The 19,783-nt window shown below is 39.0% G+C and overlaps 1 protein-coding gene across 1 annotated transcript in view; it reads left to right on the top strand.

Annotated features, from left to right (window-relative positions):
• The window catches only part of LOC128660229 (cytokine receptor common subunit gamma-like), a 34,278-nt gene extending 14,703 nt beyond the window's left edge, over nucleotides 1–19,575 (top strand). Inside the window, exons 2-6 of the mRNA XM_053713971.1 lie at nucleotides 13,316–13,406; nucleotides 14,486–14,670; nucleotides 16,388–16,536; nucleotides 17,269–17,431; nucleotides 19,520–19,575. Of these exons, the coding sequence (XP_053569946.1) occupies nucleotides 13,316–13,406; nucleotides 14,486–14,670; nucleotides 16,388–16,536; nucleotides 17,269–17,431; nucleotides 19,520–19,575 (644 nt within the window). The remainder of the gene's footprint in view (nucleotides 1–13,315; nucleotides 13,407–14,485; nucleotides 14,671–16,387; nucleotides 16,537–17,268; nucleotides 17,432–19,519) is intronic.
• The last annotated feature ends 208 nt before the right edge of the window (nucleotides 19,576–19,783 follow it).

Below are 19,783 nucleotides of genomic sequence, written 5' to 3'. Positions count from 1 at the left end.
GAGTAGGGTGTGGATTTCTTTTGAAAGGACCCCGTAGTTGTATTCGAAAAGGGCTGGGATGGAGGAGGAGATCTTAATACCGAGGTATTTTAACGACTTGTCTATCAAAAAATCAGTATGGTGGGAGAGGAAAATAAGTTCCTCTTCAGGTAGATTTATCGGTAGAAGGACCGATTTGTCCATGTTAATTGAAAAATTTGATACTGCCTTAAAGGCCTTGAATTCTGACAAAAGGTGAGGTATGGAGACAATTGGGGTACGTAAAGTGAAGATAATATCGTCCGCATATAGCAGACATTTTTGGTGTATAGAGCCAAAGTCTAGTCCTTTGATATTTGCATTATTTCTAATATGGGCAGCCAGGGTCTCAACTGTGAGGGCAAACAGGAGAGGGGAGAGGGGGCATCCCTGACGGGTGCCGTTATGTATTTGAAAGCTATGGGACGTGGTGTCGTTCGCTCTTACTGTTGCTGTAGGATTGGTGTATAAAGCTTTGATTCTATTAATAAACACATCAGAAAAACCAAATTTCGACAGGGCCGACCAGAGGAAATCCCAGTCAACCCTGTCGAAAGCCTTCTCTGCATCTGTAGAAAGCACTATCATTGATGTGTTACTGGTACAAGCTGTGTGTAGTGATTGGAGAACGCGGATGGAGTTGTCCTTAGCTTCCCTCCCAGGTATAAAGCCAACCTGGTCCGTGTGGATCAGGTTTGGAAGATATTTCTTGAGACGCATAGCCAGAACCTTAGCATATAGCTTGATGTCTACATTTATGAGAGATATAGGTCGATAGTGTTTAACTTGGTCAGGGGATTTACCAGGCTTGGGGATAACTGTGATAGCTGCCTCCAGAAGGTTTTTGGTGAATGAGCCTTGCTTACCTATAGATTGGAAGAGCTCTAGGAGGTGAGGGCTAAGTAAGGGGGCAAATAAATGATAGAATTTTGGTGTAAATCCGTCAGGGCCTGGGGCTTTCCCCGCTGGTAAGGATTTAATTGCAGCCAATATTTCAGTGATATGGAAAGGTCGGTCTATGGAAGAAATGTCTTCTGTTGAGAGTGTCGGAAGGTCAATTGTCTCAAGGTATTTGTTGATTAGGTTAGCTTTTGCTTCGTGGTCATTGGAGCCTAAGTTGTAGAGAGAAGTGTAGTAGGAAGCAAAACTATTCACAATAGAGGAACTATCACAGGACGTTTGTCCAGAGAGGCCTGTTATCTGTTTTATAAAGGTTTTGAATCTCTTTTTTTTGAGGGATCTGGCTAGCATTCTACCAGATTTGTTCTTTTCAATGAAAAATTTAGATTTTTGGTTTAAGGACCGTAGGTGTGCGCATTTTATAAGGTAGTTATTCAGGTCTTCCCTAGCTTGTTGTAAAGTGTCATAGTGTTGATTAGATTGCGGATTAGTTTTATGAGCTCTTTCAGCTTGCACGAGTCTGTCAGTCAAAGAGTTGTAAAATGCTGCTCTCTGCATGCGCTGTCTTTTAGTATATTTGATAAGTTCACCCCTGATGAAGCATTTGTATGCCTCCCAGTTGTTGGTGGTAGATGTATCAATGGGTTTGTTTATGGAAAAGAATTCTGTAGTTTTTTTTGTGATTTCTACTGTTAGTTGAGGGTCTGAGAAGACAAGATCATCAAGTTTCCATGTTGTGCGGTTAAAAGGTCTAGCTGACCAGGTGAAAGAATCGATCACTGCACTGTGATCAGACCATGTTGTGTGGCTAATTTTGGAATATAATAAAGAGGTTAGCATCGCCTGGTCACAGAGAAGGTAGTCCAGTCTTGTATATGTTTTTTGTGAGTGTGAGAAAAAGGTGAAGTCCTTGGTTCGTGTATGTGAAATTCGCCAGGTGTCGTATAGAGGGAGAGATTGGATTGCAGACCAGTTGGCTTTAATTTTTCTATGGTTGAGGTATGACTTACCCGTGGAGGTATCTAAGATTGGGTTAATGGGAAAGTTTAAATCTCCCCCTAATATGATCGGTCCTTTAGCAATATCTATTAGCTCATTAATGGTTTTACGGAAGAAGGAGGGGGTTGGGCGGATGGGAGCATAAATATTGGCTACTGTAAGGGGTCTGCCAAACAGCAAGCCCACAATAATCAATACCCTACCCTCCGAGTCAGCATATTTCTGAAGAAGTTCAAAGGGGGTCCCCCTTCTGAAGGAGATACAAACACCATTTTTCCTGCCAGGGCCAGAACTCATAAAATGCTGGTCATAGAGGAAAGTTGATAGTTTAGGTTCTTTAAGTGTGGTAAAGTGGGTCTCCTGCAAGAGAAGAATGTCAATTTGTTTTTTATATAAATCGTGGAAAGCTATGGACCGTTTCTCTGCTGAGAGAAAGCCCTTGACATTCTGTGTAGCTATGGTAAAAGAGTTGGTGGAGGGATTTAATGGCATGTTGATAGGATGAGGTAGGTTTAGATTTTAACTAGTGATATCTCTGCACTCTCTGTATGAGGGAAGGGGGGTATGAAGGGAGGGGATTTAGGTACAGGGGGGGTATATGCTGCTGTTCGCAAAGTACTGCAATGAGGTACCAACAATATCTGATGGATGTAAGAAGACAGGGAAGGAGCTAGGGAGGGGAGTAGAGGTGGTAGCGGCAGAAAAAGAAAGGGAGAAAGGAGAGGGCAGTGAAGAGAAAAAGGAGGAAGAGAATTGAGACTGCTAAGAGTCAGTTTGCTATAGCAGCATAAGAGGAGGTGGAAGAGCGAAAGGAGAAAAGGTAGGGGCTTAGCACGGAATGAGAAAGCCCGCCATCATGTCTTGAAACTAACATAATGGAACAGCTATGAGGAAGAGAAAAGGAGAAAGAGTCTTAAAAGATAACAGAAAAAGAAAATTACTAAACATTTCCTGTTTCTTAACTGTAACACCTGTCTAGAAAAAACTTGGAGTAAATACTAAACACTAAACAGGTAATCTGGACAAATACAATTTGTAAACAGTTGACATACTGATATATTGACTTACTGAGAACTCAGTGCACGTAGGTTTACACACTAGAATTTGATTAACAACTAACAGTCTGATTGACTATAATGTGTATGAACTCTATTGAGGCAATTAGCCCTCACTAAGGAGTTCAAAGCGAAAAAAAAGGGTCAAAGAAGATTGAAGAACTCACGTGAATGAAAAGGGTCTTAAAATATAACAACAACAAAAAAAAAAAAAAAAAAAATTACTAAACATTTCCTGTTTCTTAACTGCAACACCTGTCTAGAAAAAACTTGGAGTAAATACTAAACACTAAACAGGTAGTCTGAGCGAATACAATTTGTAAACAGTTGACATACTGATATATTGACATACTGAGAACTCAGTGCACGTAGGTTTACACACTAGAATTTGTTTAACAACTAACAGTCTGATTGACTATAATGTGTATGAACTCTGTTGAGGCAATTAGCCCTCCCTGAGGAGTTCAAAGCGAGAAAAAAAAAGTCAGAGAATATTGAGGAACTCACGTGGATGACTTAATGTGACAGTTCAAGTGTCAGAGGGAGAGCTTCTGTGTACCGGTTTCTTCTTGGGTTGCTTGTTCACCACTTCAGACCATGTATTTTTTTGGACTTGAGAAGTGCTCAGTATGGTCTGTTTCTGTTGTGGGGGTGTACTTGTAGGAATCTCCGGAACAGGGATAGCAAGAAGGTTGTAGAATGAGGCAGCTTCATTTATAGTGAAACATTTTATAGTAGAATTGCTCACACCTCACTTATCATTGAATATATTTTTTAAATACTTTATTAACATTTATTCTACACCTGATTTTTTTAGCAATTTTTTAGCAATTTTTGGCGCCTCTTACTCATCACCGGCTACATATATTGTTTACTGGCTGTGTGTGTGGTTTTATTATCTCTTCCATAGAAAGCAATGAAGCTCTCTGGGATACAAAATTTCACATGGGAGAGAGAAGATAACTGGAGAACCCCTGGGGCTAATATAAAGGCTCCATTTGCATAAATTCCACTACAATTTAACTTGCCTTTGTCTATATATATTTTTTTTTTTAAACTTTATTTATAAACAAGAATCCAAGACATACATGGTGAGCATGGTCACAATGACATGAATATAACAAAGTGATCATTTATGGAATAAAACAATTTTACAGAGCATATTGTAAAAGGTAGAGGAGAAATGAAATCTCCATGCATGTCCCAAGATTCAGCTTTTTCCAATAACATTTTGCAAACAAACAAATAAGAAAAAGAAAGACAGTAACATATAAGGGGAGAAAGAAAGGAGGAAAAGATAAAAGAAAGACATACAACATTTATACTCCAGGTCCCCCCCCTCCGACAGGCAGATCATTCATGGGCACGATCTGAGGACTGACACCACTTGCCCCTAAGATTTTCACTGAGGACATACTGACTATTTTTAAAGGGAAAGAGAACCCTATCTCTTACTGAATCCGGCAAATGCAACAGATAAACTTCCCACTTAAGGATAAATCTCTTTATCCTTTTCTCAGGATCACCTCTAGTATCTGCCTGTTCAATCAACATCTGATTATGTATGGTTTTAAGCAGTTGCCGGAAAGGCAGGGTTTGACTCCCCACCCATTCTGTCAAGATGGTCTGCTTAGCTAGCATAAGAATTGTGGTTAAGAAGATGTCATGTTTATATGTCTGGTCTCTGGGTATCAAAAAGATCACATGCTGTGCCGAGAGGGTCACGGTTTGTTTAGTTAATTTAGTTAGCCAATACGAGATTTTCTGCCAGAATTTTTGTATTTTGGGGCAACCCCAAAGTAAGTGGATCCAATCAGGAGATTCAAGGCAACATTTGTTACATGAATTAGAAGCCCCCTGAACCCATTTAGCCCATAAACCAGGAGTGATGTAGGCTTGATGTAGAAATTTCAGATGTGATTCCCGTAATTTCGCGGATATAGTACTTTGATATGCCCTCTCGAAGCTCATAGCGATCACTGATGAGTCTACCTCTAACTCCCTAAATTGAGACCACTTTGATGCTAGTCTCTGAAGCATGGAGTCTTCAAAGTGACGAACCAGTAAAGTGTATGTGTGTGATAACCTAAAAGAACCCAATTTCGCTAGAGCACAGAGCCTATCCAGGTTAGAAGACTCTGTGGGTAACAATCCCTTAGAGATTAAGGTGGATATGTAGTGTCTGTATTGGAAGTATGCGAACGTATGCGTGTGTGGTATGTTGTAGCGTGATTGTAGGTCCTGGAAAGGCAATATCTCTAAAGTCAGGGGGCGAAAAAATTGGTGAAGTCGTGTAAGTCGCAGTTGCTGCCATGTCTGGAATGTCTGCGTGGTATACCCCGGGAGAAAGTCCAGGTTGCCTTGTATTGGGAGATATTTACTAGTCAATCGGTGTAGACCCCAGAGTCTACAAATCTTGGCCCAGGCTCTCAATGGATCCCTGAACAGTATATGGTTTTGTATAAACGGGGATAAGGATTTCAGGTTGCCATGGGGCAGAAAGGCTAAATGGAGAGGTTTAATAATGTTGGATTCTAGGTCAGGGACAGTGTAGCAGTTCTTCTCCACCAGCCAGTCCAAAATAAATCTAGAGAGGGCCGCCCAGTTGTACCACGTTATATTGGGAAGACGGAGCCCCCCCCCCCCCCCCCCCACCGTCATTGACAAGGGAGTCCTACCTATTCTATGTTTTTTGCCCTGCCAAACGAAGGTTCCAATAGCGGATTGTAAGGATGCCACATCCTTCTGCGTAAGGAGAAGGGGCAACATCTGTAACGGATAAAGAAGCTTAGGCAAGGCAACCATTTTAAAGAGATGTACCCTACCCGAGAGAGAGAGGGGAAGCTTCGCCCAACCCACCAACATCTGCCTGATTCCATTAATAAGCCCACTAAAATTGAGGGAGTATAACATATGAGGGTTAACATGTATCCATATGCCTAAATATTTGAAACTACCTTGAGTGGTTTTAAGATCAAAGTCCGCTAAGTTCAGATTGCGGGAGTTTTGCAACCAAGTGGCCTCCGACTTATCAAAGTTGATCTTGTACCCCGAGAACTTGCCAAAGTCATTAATTACATCTAAAAGAGGTCGCAAATTAGTGCGAGGGTCACCTACAAAGAGCAGCAGATCATCTGCATACAGTGACAGATGTTGCTTTTGACCCCATATGTCCAGACCGGCACAATGTTGCCTGATATAAGACGCCAGGGGTTCGATAGCTAAATCGAAAAGGAGAGGGGAGAGGGGGCATCCCTGTCTCGTTCCCTGTTGTAATGTGAAAGAGGGGGAAAGTTCTCCATTGATTAAGAGGGAAGCCTTAGGGGCTGTGTATAATCTCTGCAGAAAATTAGAGAAGTCACCCAGCACACCAAAGCGCGACAGCGATGTGTGTAGATGATCCCACTCGATTCGATCAAATGCCTTTTCGGCGTCCAGCGCCAAAAGACAGGCATCTGGTAGCTGAGAAGGGGATTGTGCGTGTGCATTGTACCAATAGTGGGACATGATGCCAAGTGTCTTTCTAATGTTTATGCCTTTGTCTATATTTAGTATATATTACTTTTCTGTTAGTTAGTTAGTTAGTTAAAATAAGTGTATTGTGAATTTTGAGGAAACTTCACCTGTATACAGCTGGCAAGACAAATCAGTGAGACCAGCTTATTTAAAATACTTAAAAAATGTTCACAAGACTGGTAAGAGAGTTTCAGACACCCTGGGAACTCTCCTGTTCAGCACAGGGAACTGCCCTGTCCCTCCCACTTTCTGAAGCTGTCAGTTTTAGTTTGCAATGAAGCAAATTCAAGGTGCAATGTAATTTGTATATATAAACATAAATATACAAAGTATGGTCCTAATTTTTTAAAGTAACAAAGATGTGTAACAAAATTCGCTACCATGCAGTGCTATATTCAGTGGAGGCTCCTCGATATGTTTACAGCCGCACGTGAACCTCCAGCCCAAATGAAGGGAAAAAAAACTTTGAATAAAATATATATTTTCCAATAGCCCCCCTATTGGAAAAATTATATTAAATGTATAGCCCCCAAAAAATAAAAGCCAAAGTCTTTTTAAAAAAAATAAAAAATGTTTGTATTTTTTTTTATTTAACTGCACGTGCGGTTAGCCTGATGGCTGTCCTAATAGTGCTCTCACTAGATTTGCCTGCAGCCTGCTCCACCTCCCAACCCATCCCTATACTGTCTTAATCGCACAGTTCAGCCTGTGCGATAGACAGTGTGAGTGAGCAGAGAGGTGGTTCTAACAGTCATCACTACAGTCACGTGATAATGCTGTGGCTTGATGAGGCTCCTCCCGCGCTACACTTAGAACCCCCCCCAAATACCCCCACTATTTGCAGCATCCAGCTGCACAGAACATTTTGTCAGGAAGGGTTCTTCACATGCTGCACGGCAGGCACTGGAAACTACAAGTTCCACAATGCTGTGCAGCAAATGTCTCCTTCAAATCAGAGTGGGAGGGAGTAGTTCCCTCCAGGACTACAAGCAAAACAGTGAGTGAGGAGGAAGAGCGCTCCTGTCACAGCTGAAGCAGCTGAGGTTGCCACCAGGTTAGATCCACTGTCTGTGCCTGCCTTGTTATGTTTAATTGAGGTTTGTAGTGGCGTGGGACACTTGCTTTGATCTGCTATGCTGCCGGCTGACCCTTCCCTGTGTCAGACACAAAAAGTTCTGTGCAGGGCTTCTGCCGGCTCTAACTTTTGGCTAGATTACGAGTCTTGCGTTATCCTTAAAAAGCAGTGTTTAGAGGTCCCAATGCTGCTTTTTAATGGTTTAGGGGTTTAAACCGAGCCCCCCCCCCCCATCAGAAACACTAAAATAAAATTATTAACCCCTAATCTGCTGACCTGACCACCACTTAAATAAATATATTAACCCCTAAACCGCTGCACTCCCGCCTCGCAAACACTAGTTAAATTTTATTAACCCCTAATCTGCCGTCCCTAACATCGCCGACACCTACCTACATTTATGCCGCCCCCAACGTTGCGGCTATTATATTAAATTTATTAACCCCTAAACCTAAGTCTAACCCTAAGTCTAACCCCCCCTAACTTAAATATAATTTAATTAAAACGAAATAAAATTACTACAATTAAATAAATTAATCCTATTTAAAACTAAATACTTATTTATAAAATAAACCCTAAGCTAGCTACAATATAAATAATAGTTACATTGTAGCTAGTTTAGGATTTGTTTTTATTTTACAGGCAACTTTGTATTTATTTTAACTAGGTAGAATAGTTATTAAATAGTTATTAACTATTTAATAGCTATCTACTTAAAATAAGTACAAGTTTACCTGTAAAATAAATCCTAACCTAAATTACAATTACACCTAACACTACACTATCACTAAATAAATTACCTAAACTAACTACAATTAACTACAATTAAATTAAATAAACTAAAGTACAAAAAAAAACACTAAATTACAGAAAATAAAAAAATAATTACAATTTTTTAAAACTAATTACACCTAATCTCATCCCCCTAATAAAATAAAAAAGCCCCCCAAAATAATAAAATTCCCTACCTTGTACTAAATTACAAATAGCCCTTAAAAGGGCCTTTTGCGGGGCATTGCCCCAAAGTAATCAGCTATTTTACCTGTAAAAAAAATACAATACCCCCCCAACATTAAAACTCACCACCCACACTCCCAACCCTACTCTAAAACCAACCCAACCCCCCCTTAAAAAAACCTAACACTACCCCCTTGAAGATCTCCCTACCTTGAGACGTCTTCACCCAGCCGGGCACAAGTGGACCTCCAGAGAGGCAGAAGTCTTCATCCGATCCGGGCAGAAGAGGTTCTCCAAGCGGCAGAAGTCTTCATCCAGGCGGCATCTTCTATCTTCAACCATCCGGAGCGGAGCAGGTCCATCTTCAATCCAGCCGACGCGGAGCATCCTCTTCAAATGAAGTCCAAGCGAAGAATGAAGGTTCCTTTAAATGACGTCATCCAAGATGGCGTCCCTTGAATTCCGATTGGCTGATAGGTTTCTATCAGCCAATAGGAATTAAGGTAGGAAAAATACTATTGGCTGATGCAATCAGCCAATAGGATTGAGGTTGCATTCTATTGGCTGATTGGAACAGCCAATAGAATTTTCACATTGGGAGTAAGGTGGGCATTTTTTTTTTAACAAACTGTTCTTGTTCCCTGCTTTGTGATTACAAGTGGTCTTTCCAGGTGGTCCACCATGGCATTGGGGGAGGGGGGGGTCCCGGTCCCAAGTTTAGTCAGGGGCCCCAAAATTTCTAGTGGCAGCCCTGCCTGTCACTGTGTCTCAATACAACACCCTGTAATGTACTGTAACAGTAACTCATTGTCTCTGTGCTCATATTGGTTAGTAATATGTACCGGTCTGAATAACAGTTAATTTGTGTGCATCATACGTTATCATGCCTGCATAATGTGCTAACGTGTCCATTCTACTGTATATACCATATATGTACCATGTCTGCATGATGTGCTAACGTGCCCATTCTACTGTATGTACCATATATGTACCATGTCTGCATGATGTGCTAACGTGCCCATTCTACTGTATGTACCATATATGTACCATGTCTGCATGATGTGCTAACGTGTCCATCCTACCGTATTTACCATATATGTACCATGTCTGCATGATGTGCTAACGTGTCCATTCTACTACATGTACCATATATGTACCATGTCTGCATTATGTGCTAACTTGTCCATTCTACTGTATGTACCATATAGGTACCATGTCTGCATGATGTGCTAACGTGTCCATTCTACTGTATGTACCATATATGTACCATGTCTGCATGATGTGCTAACATGTCCATTCTACTGTATGTACCATATATGTACCATGTCTGCATGATGTGCTAACGTGCCCATTCTACTGTATGTACCATATATGTACCATGTCTGCATGATGTGCTAACGTGTCCATTCTACTACATGTACCATATATGTACCATGTCTGCATTATGTGCTAACTTGTCCATTCTACTGTATGTACCATATAGGTACCATGTCTGTATGATGTGCTAACGTGTCCATTTTACTGTATATACCATATATGTACCATGTCTGCATGATGTGCTAACATGTCCATCCTACTGTATTTACCATATATGTACCATGTCTGCATGATGTGCTAACATGTCCATCCTACTGTATGTACCATATATGTACCATGTCTGCATGATGTGCTAACGTGTCCATTCTACTGTATGTACCATCTCTCTCTTTCTCTCCCTCTCTTTCTCTCTCTCTCTCTCTCTCCCTCTCTTTCTCTCTCCCTCTCTTTCTCTCTCTCTCCCTCTCTTTTTCTCTCTTTCTCTCTCCCTCTCTTTTTCTCTCTCTCTCCCTCTCTCTCTCCCTCTCCGTGTGTATGTGTAGAGAGAGAGCCATCTGAGGGGAGGGGCTTTTTAAAAGGGTGTGGTCAGGGGTGGGGCCAAGTGCACCTCCATCTTCATAATTCACCAGCCGCCACTGGCTATATTGCACTGGTCTTGTCTCTCCTTCATATATAGAAATGAGAGATCTCTCGCAGTGCTGGAGAGCTCCATCCTTTTTCTTTTGAATATTCAGTGAGTTCAGCCCCTGTGAAGTCTGAAATGAAATTTCTCTCCAGAAATTGTTGATTGACCTCATTTGCGTGACTTATCTGTGTTTTTGTTGCAGTGTGTCTTGTTTTCTTCCAAAATTACCTAAGAAATGTTAAATCATCAATTTGTAAAGAAGCATTGCATAACACGTGGTATCATAAAACAAGAGAAAAATAACTGTTTTGACCGAGTTCTGAATGTAAAGAACGTGACAGTCTATACATTGGTGGCCTTGTCACTAAACTACCATTATTGTTTATTGTTATTGAGAATTATGTGTTACAGGGACGTGCATCTCTTTTGTCATGCATTTAACATTCATAAAATTTAAATTACTATATTGGCTGCCCAAGTTGTTAAGTTCTTATTGCACCAGGGACACTGAACCCAATTTTTTTCTTTCATTATTCAGAGAGAGCATGCAATTTTAAGCAACTTTCTAATTTACTCATATTATCAAATTTTCTTCATTCTCTTGCTATCTTTATTTGAAAAGCAAGAATGTAAGTTTAGAAGCCGGCCCATTTGTGGTTCACAACCTGGGTTGTGCTTGCTGATTGGTGGCTAAATGTGCTTACCAATAAGCAAGTGCTGTCCAGAGTCCTAAACCAAAAAATGTCTCCTTAGCTTAGATGCCTTCTTTTTCAAATAAAGATAGCAAGAGATCGAAGAAAAATTGATAATAGGAGTAAATTAGAAAGTTGCTTAAAATTGCATGCTCTATCTGAATCATTAAAGGAAAAAAAAAAGGGTTTTCCCATGCACAATATAATCATTTACAATGTGGAATTTGGATTAGTATCTAGCACAGTAATTAATAATAAACATTAATGATAACAACGGAACCAAAGTAACGGTGATCTTTTTTTTTTTATAAACACACATAGTGGACCACAACGTACCCCACAAAGTATGGCACAAACCTGCAGAGCAAGGCTATAAGGTGTTACTTATATGGGGCCATGATTTTCTACTACCCATTTCTGCTTTTTAGATGTAAATACTCCTTTATCCAACCAAATGATCTCTTTCCTTCATGTGTTAGATCAAAAGACATAAAAAGATTTAAGACTATTGATGCCTTTGGTAAATTGGAGTGATACAGCAATAACTAAGCACTTCCAGTTATGACTGCCCCAACCCCCTAATCAACACAGGAGCATTTTATTCCATGTTACATATTTACACTGTAAGTCAACCCCCCCCCACACACATACATATACACACACTCACGTACACACACACACACATACATATATACACACTCATATACACACACACTCACTCACATACATATACACACACACATATATACACACACACACACACATATATACACACACACACACATTCACGTACACACACACACATATGTATATACACACTCATATACACACACACTCACTCACATACATATACACATACACACATATATACACACACACATACATATGTATATACACACTCATATACACACACACACACACTCACATACATATACACACACTCGCACACATATAGACACACATATATATATATATATATATATATATATATATATATATATATATATATATATATATATATATATATATATATTTATACACACACACACCCAAAAACACACACTCACACACACACATATATATATATATATATATATATATATATATATATATATATATATATATATATATATATATATATATACACACACATGTATACACACACACATACTGTACATATTTACACATACACACACTCAAATACGCACACTCACATACAGGGCCGGATTTATATCTCAGGTCCCTGTAGACACAAAAACCTGAAGCTCCCACCCTCACAAAAAAAGTGACAAAAATAAAAATAAAATAATACTAAAATATTTTTACCCTTTTTTTTATTTATTGTATTATTTTCTGTATCATAGTGTGTGTGTCCCCTCCCCCCTCCCTTAATCATTAGTTAGGGCACCCCAAATCCCCAATTTCTAGGCATAAGTTTTTGGCACCCGTGAGCCCAAGGGGTGCAGCAGGTAGTGGGGCACCCCTGAGCCCAGGGGATGCAGCAGGGAGTGGGTTAGCTAATAGTATTATCCAGCACCTTTTAGTATTGCTGATCTTTCTCATTAGGAACATTAATATATATTTCTTGCAGGGGGAGTTTTGGATCACAAACTTTAGCGCTAGTATATTCTTTTCTTATTTTTCTTATAAACAGTATATATATATATATATATATATATATATATATATATATATATATATATATATAAAGCAACTTCATGTTAGCATACCTTCAGGTCAGAGTTTAAGCAAAAGCCAGGACCTGAGTTTTGTTGCGTACCCCATAGTTGATTATGTGAGGGATTTAGAACAGCCGCACTATTTGACCTCAAGAGGTTAGCATGCCTGAGGCTTTCAATTGAGCGCTACCATTTTACTTTCAACTTGTAATATGAGTGCAAGAATAATATGCTCTGATTCATGAGAGAAAATGTGGGTTTCATGTCCTTTTAACTACATCCCAACTGCAGTAGATCATACACAAACCTACATTACAATATCCATATGAAACTTTGTTGTCTGTTGCTTTACGTTTAAAGTATCATGTGTATTGTTTCAACAGGCTTTTGCATCCCGCATAGATTTCACAGTAATTCCCCTTGATGTAAATGCATAAAACTCTTTTGAAAAGCATGTGCTTACCTTTTGTCTTGTGTTTCAGTGCTGCAGTGTATTGCAGATAAAAATAAATGCATAACTTGTATGTGGAATCAGCAGGGGACACCGAAGGAGAACTACACACTGTACTACAGGTATGTCATATCAGAGTTTAACACTCAAGTGAAATTCATTTAAAGAACAAATGCTGTTCGCAGTGGGGGTTCTATAGGGGAGTTTAGGGGTGCTATTTCCCTCGAAACGCATGTGTAGCACCCTCATTGAGCTGCAAAGGGCTCTATATATTATGTGTAATGTGTCTACACCATCTTTGTTAGCCTCCCAAATAGCCCCCCATCCTCAAATATTAAGTTCTACAACCGTCACTGGCTGTTAGAAAATTATATTAGTGTTTCAGGAGCATATGTAAATATGATGGGCATGCCCATTACACCCTCATTAAAACATTGTCCTTGCTCAATGATCCATTAGTGGTTTATATCAGGGATGGCCAACTGGTGGCCCAAGGGCCTCATGTGGCCCATTGCACTAGTATTTCCGGCCCCAGGGAAAAAGTAGAAATAAGAATGTGTGCCATAGATTTTGTGGACCCACGAAAAGGCAAAAATAAAAATGTGTGCTTTGGGTAACCAAAACTTGAAAGAACTCTCTAAATGGGAAAAGGATGATGAGCGTACTCTGCAACATTACCTAAATCCCCCATGCCACTCAACACTTTAGGAAACAAATTATTATTTGTGTGTTTAATAAATATAAATTTTATACGCAGCACTTAAAGTTTCTAAAATATTGACCTGGGGCCCCATGTGTTAGAAAGTTGGTTATCTCTGTTTTTATGATACAAACTGAATCATCACAATACCCTTAACCACCAGCTTTCAGTGCAGGCGCAGTGTTTGACTGATGGTGCACTTGACAAACGCTGATAAGCCGATCTCTGAATAACTATATATTGTACATCTGGATTGATGTTGGAGGGCAGATTCTTCAGAAGCACTGCCTTCTATAATGGGTAATAGATAAGCGGGGTAGCTATCCTGCAGAACTGATAAGGATGATATAAGCCAAATAATTTACAAATGTTTTAAAATGTGTAAGGCTATTGTATCACAAGGCGACATCTTTAAAGTAAAGTTTTCATATTGAACTGTCTTTTTTTGCTTCAAAGCTTTTAGAAACTTATTTCCGTTTATATCTCTTACATGTTTTTCAGGATCTTAAACTTTGAATCCCAACCTGCTCTTCCTTGTCGTAACTATCTTCAGGATGGTCAGATTAATATTGGCTGCTGGATCAATGCCCCTACAGTCAATCTTTTCTCACCTTTTGTTGTGCAGCTGAATTCTACTAATAGAGACAAACCAATAATTCGGGAGTATGAAAGAATGCAAACGATGGGTATGTATGAGTGTGTATATATATATATATATACTAATGTTTCAATAAACAGAAGCACAGGGGATAAAAAGTGAACAGATCACTTCAATCAACTAAACATAATTTTACCAGCTCACAATAGGCTTTATACTGGCTCAATAAAATAGTAATAAACTTAAGTTTAAGGAGAAAAAAAATATATAATGCTTCAACACCATTCCATAGGAAGGGTTAATATGCAAGGGCAGTTTTCAGACTTTAGGGGTTAATATAAATGAGGGCTTGGTAAGGTTATACAGTGGGGGAGGATACAGTGATGGTTAATAGACAACTAGATCTGGGTTTAGAAAGTTAATAAATAACAGAAAGGGTCCCAGTAAAGGTTAAAGAAGTTATTTGTGGTAAGGGTTAATTTGCTAGGGGTCTGGGGTGGGGCTGCAACAACTAATCGGTAAGTTTGATCATAAAAATAGTTGTCAACAAATCTCATTATCAATTAGGTGGTCAGCGATTAGTTGGTCAGTTGCACAGCACCAGCTGCTTTAATCTGATGATCTACTGCAACTAAGATTGTGTGCAAAAAAAATTGAATTTATTTATTTTTTTAATCTTTTCTCTATCCGATTAATCGGACAATAATCATCCGATTAATCAGATAGAAAAAAATAAAAAAAATTAAAATGTTTGCACAATACCATGTGCAGGAGTTCATCAGATTGAAGCAGCTGGTGCTGTGCAATTAACAAATCGCAGACCACCTAATTGATAATGAGATTCTTTGACAACTATTTTTATGATCAATCTTACTGATTAGTTGTTGCAGCCCTAGTCTGGGGGTTTAGGATTATACAGTAGTTGTGTCACAGTCAGGGATACTAGGGCAGTGAGAGGTCTAGGGATCCCTAATATTTAGAAATTACATTTGTATCTTTGTTATATACTGAGCCTAAGGAAACAAATATTAAGCTGTCACAAAAACAATTGTGAGTAGACTGTGATACACTTATAGAAAAAAAAAATCTTATTTTTTAATTATCTGCAACTAAAAAATCAAATCTGTAACTAGCCTCAGCAGAATAGTAGCCAGGGTATTATACCAACAAGCTTGAGACGCAATGCTAAAATGCCTTAGTGACTCTCATTGAAGGTTAATAGTTGTCCCTACTAACCCCCAACTGCCATAAAGGGGTTATCTCTCTTTCGGACGCCTATTTTTTGGGTTGCTTGAGAACCACTATAGATAGAGACATGATTGTTGCTATTGTCAGTGGCTGTTTTTTTGATCTACATAAATTCAGTGACCTTGAGGAATAGACATATGCGCTTTTGTGTCCTATTGCTATTGTATTTTACATTAAGCTTCCATATACTTTCCAAGCATTTAGGCTGGTGGTGTCACATAAGAGTACACTATTGTTTAGATAAAAACAGGACCACAAACTGGCATTAGAATTAAATCTAATTTTTCTATATCTGATTTGTGGATATACGTATCTGAGATTAAACTAACTGCTAAGCTACTAAGTGTGATATGTGTGCGCATTCTTGCTAATGACTACAGGAAATATTCCATGAGATAAATTATAGCAGCTGATTGATATGCACCACAGGGTTGTCAGTATATAAAATAGTGCTACTGTCTACATATTATGTACATATTCTAACATCCAGATAGAGAAAAGCAGTCGGATACGCAGTCATGAACACACTCTCAGTAATATAACGTGACATTTTGCAGTCAAGTTGGACCCTCCATATAACCTGACAATAAAGGCAACAAATCACTCTGAGTTGCTTCTACAATGGCAGTTTGACCATGGACATTTTCCTGTCCTCTGCATTTGCTTCCAGGTGGAACATCAGAATATGGCCAGCAAGGAGGGGAAGGTAATGTATACTAACAGCTATATACTGTATGTATAAATATGTATTTATGAATAAATAGAACATTTTCTGCTATGTGAAGAACATTGGAATGTGAAATATTAAAATTTCATGTTGGTATAGTGCACTGCGATTGGGTTTGTGCGTGAGTAGGGTGTTAGTTTTTTCCCCACTTTTTGTGGTACATAAGTCTGTGGGAGAACATGTAAACATGATCACGATATTGTAGTAAAATGCAGAAGATAAGCGCAGTTAGCACGCTAGGTGAGCGATAATTAGCCCATTATTTGCTCTCACCTTACATCAGGGACTGCCAACTGGCAGTACATGGGCTACACGGGGTCTACTGCACTAGTTTGTGCAGCCCCTAAGAGGAAACCAAAACTAAAAATCAGTGCCATAGTTTTTAGCCCCAAGAAAAAGGTAAACTAAAAATATGTGTTGTGGGGAATTCTAGTGATGGGCAAACAAAGTGGCTTCAACTTAAAAAGAACAGGAGATAGAGGGAACCCTGCTACAAAATACCACTGGAAATTTGTAGGAAATATTTTATTATTTCTGTGTAGTCATACATTTATTTGCGGCCTTTTAGGCTTTTAAAATATAGATCTGGGGTTCTTATAGCTTTCAAAATACCGAGCCGAGCCATCCTCCCCCCATTGGAAGTTGTCGATCACTATCTTAAATCATCCTGATTTCTCTAACCGTTTACCTCTTCCCACCTCTCCACTACAGGTAAAGGAAGTTAGATCAGCGCTATTTTCTTTGCCCAGTTATGACCCTAAGCAGATCTACACTTTTCGAGTCAGAAACAAATTATGCGAGATTTGTGCAGACGCTAAAATGTGGAGTGAGTGGAGCGAGGAAATCACCTGGGGGAAAAATGAAACGCTTATCGGTAAGTATGCAGATTGGTAGTGCAAGCGAAAGAGTGATAGCACAACTATTAGCAAATCTGTTTCCTAATAAGGCATTTGTGATTGAATGCATAAACTCATCCTTGTGGAAAGGGTTCATTTCTCTACACGGAAATATATAAACTTGAAAGAAGCAAAATGCTTTAAGGTTTGTCAGGTCAGTGCTGAACACCTTTATACTATGTAGTAGGCAGGACATTAGTGGCTGATTAGCAACAGCTGAGAACAGTTTGAGGGCTATATAAGGCAGCTCTTGTAAGCAGGGTTAGATTCATTTGGATCTCAGACAGGAAAGTAACAGGATACTGTGAGAGTTGTCTTTGGTAACCTATCTAAAGTTTATTGTAAAAACTTGTAGGATTATATAAGTTGTGTTTTTTCTTCTAAAGCATATGACTTTGTATGTTTACTATTTATTTTATGTTTGATTACCTAAGGAAGTGTGGCTTTTTAATCCTTGAAGTTCTGAGTGGAATTAAAGACATTTCTTTAAAAGAAGTGAACATTTATTTTTGCGTTATTTTGTTTGTGCTTAACAACTCCTTACAGGTCCACTCCATTACAGCAATCATTTTCTTTGTTTCAATACTTCAATATACAATCATTGTCTTTCTTGCATATAAAATGTATTTAGTTACTAGCAATAACAAGTGGACATGTGAAGAGCGGATTTTTTCACATCCATAGGCTTTAGCCTTCGAGCGCTATGAAAATGTATAATCTATCTAAATAATGGAAGAACATTTTTGAGTTTCATGTCCCTTTAATTTGCTTCATACAAGCTAGTGCTGAATCTCTGCAAATGCACAGGGCATGCTGATGAAATTGTAATATTTTACAGTATAAGCATTTTTGCTGAAGAAATATATTCCAAAGAAGCTTATTTTCAAAACTAAAATGCACTTGTGCATATTGTTGTTTTGAGCATTATGTCCCTTTAACCCCTTCAGAACGCAGGCAAATGTCCATAAACAAAACGTAAACATCCGTGCAAACAGGATGTCACATGATTGTCACTGCAATCATGTGACTCCAAACAGCGATGATTGGGTCCTGGGAGACTGCCTGCGTTGCTAGGCATGTCCCCTAGTTGGATCCGCCAGAGTTTTTACATAGAGGGGAACAAGATGCTGTAAAAGTTTGGACGTTCCATGCCGTCCTAAAGGTCTTAAAGCCAATGACATCTAGAGGTTAACCTAAGGGAGAATCTATTCAAGTACATAAAGCTATGTGAAGTGCTTTGGACAGCTTTTCATGGGATTTCCAAATGCTAAGCCGCTCTAATATATTAGAGAACCAGGTTACCACCATATGACGTGTGAGTGGTTTTACACAATTCACTGCAAGAAGAGTTATTCCAGTCTATCAGAAATCACTTGTTGGTAATAGTTTCCCGGGGTTTTCTGTGCTTTTTTATGTAACAGACTTGCACCTTTATAAAAAAAAGGCCTATTTTAATTTTTTTGTAAATGCTCAGTTTACATATTAATAAATAATAGTTTAATGGTTTAAGAAAAAAGATGGAAATACTATGTTCCTATGATTTGTTGAAGAGATACCTAGGTAAGTGTCTGGATCACTTCGTATCAGGAAATAGTGCTGCCATCTACTGATCTTGCAAAGGAATAACAACATTCTTGCAAAACGGCTTCCATACAGTGCTCCAGACATGTGCACGCTCCTGAGTTTTGAATTATATGTCACGCAAATTACACGTTACAAATGGAAAATGTTGATCAAACCGTCCCACCTATGAAAACCCAGACTCAACCCTACTTGAAAAGAAAGAGAAAAGCATATTTCTAATACTTCGAGAAACGAGAATTTAATCATTTTAGATTTCCTATTGTTTATATAGCCACATAGTTAAACATTTTAAATTTGTATTCCTTAATGTTAAAATAACAAGGAACAAGCATAACAAGAATCCCTGGGTATGCTCAAATTTTCGTGCAGCTATTGGCAGATTCAAAAAGCCTTTAGTCGTCACTAATCTGTTTTGCAATTATTGCAAAACATTATTCAAACAGAATGTACAGTTTAAATCTATTATCATATTTACGTCTTAGTATTCTTTGCTGAAACTGCTCCTTTCCGTGAAACGCTCTGGAATGTGCATGTGTAAAGACTGTGACACACTACAAGCAATGCGGCGCAAGGTGAAGCAGCTGCTTCGCACAGCGTCACATCGCTTCTGAAGTTGAAATATTTCATCTCTGAGTGCTCAGCTACGCGACCTGAAGCAGCAGAGTGCTCAGAGAAGAAAAGGCAGGACACACTGAGCGAGCACAGCCGCATCTACACGCTGTGCGACGTGGGATATTCCTCTATCA

Source organism: Bombina bombina, chromosome 1, assembly GCF_027579735.1.
Source record: "Bombina bombina isolate aBomBom1 chromosome 1, aBomBom1.pri, whole genome shotgun sequence".
Lineage (NCBI taxonomy): Eukaryota > Metazoa > Chordata > Amphibia > Anura > Bombinatoridae > Bombina > Bombina bombina.
This window is presented reverse-complemented; position numbering and strand designations above follow the sequence as displayed.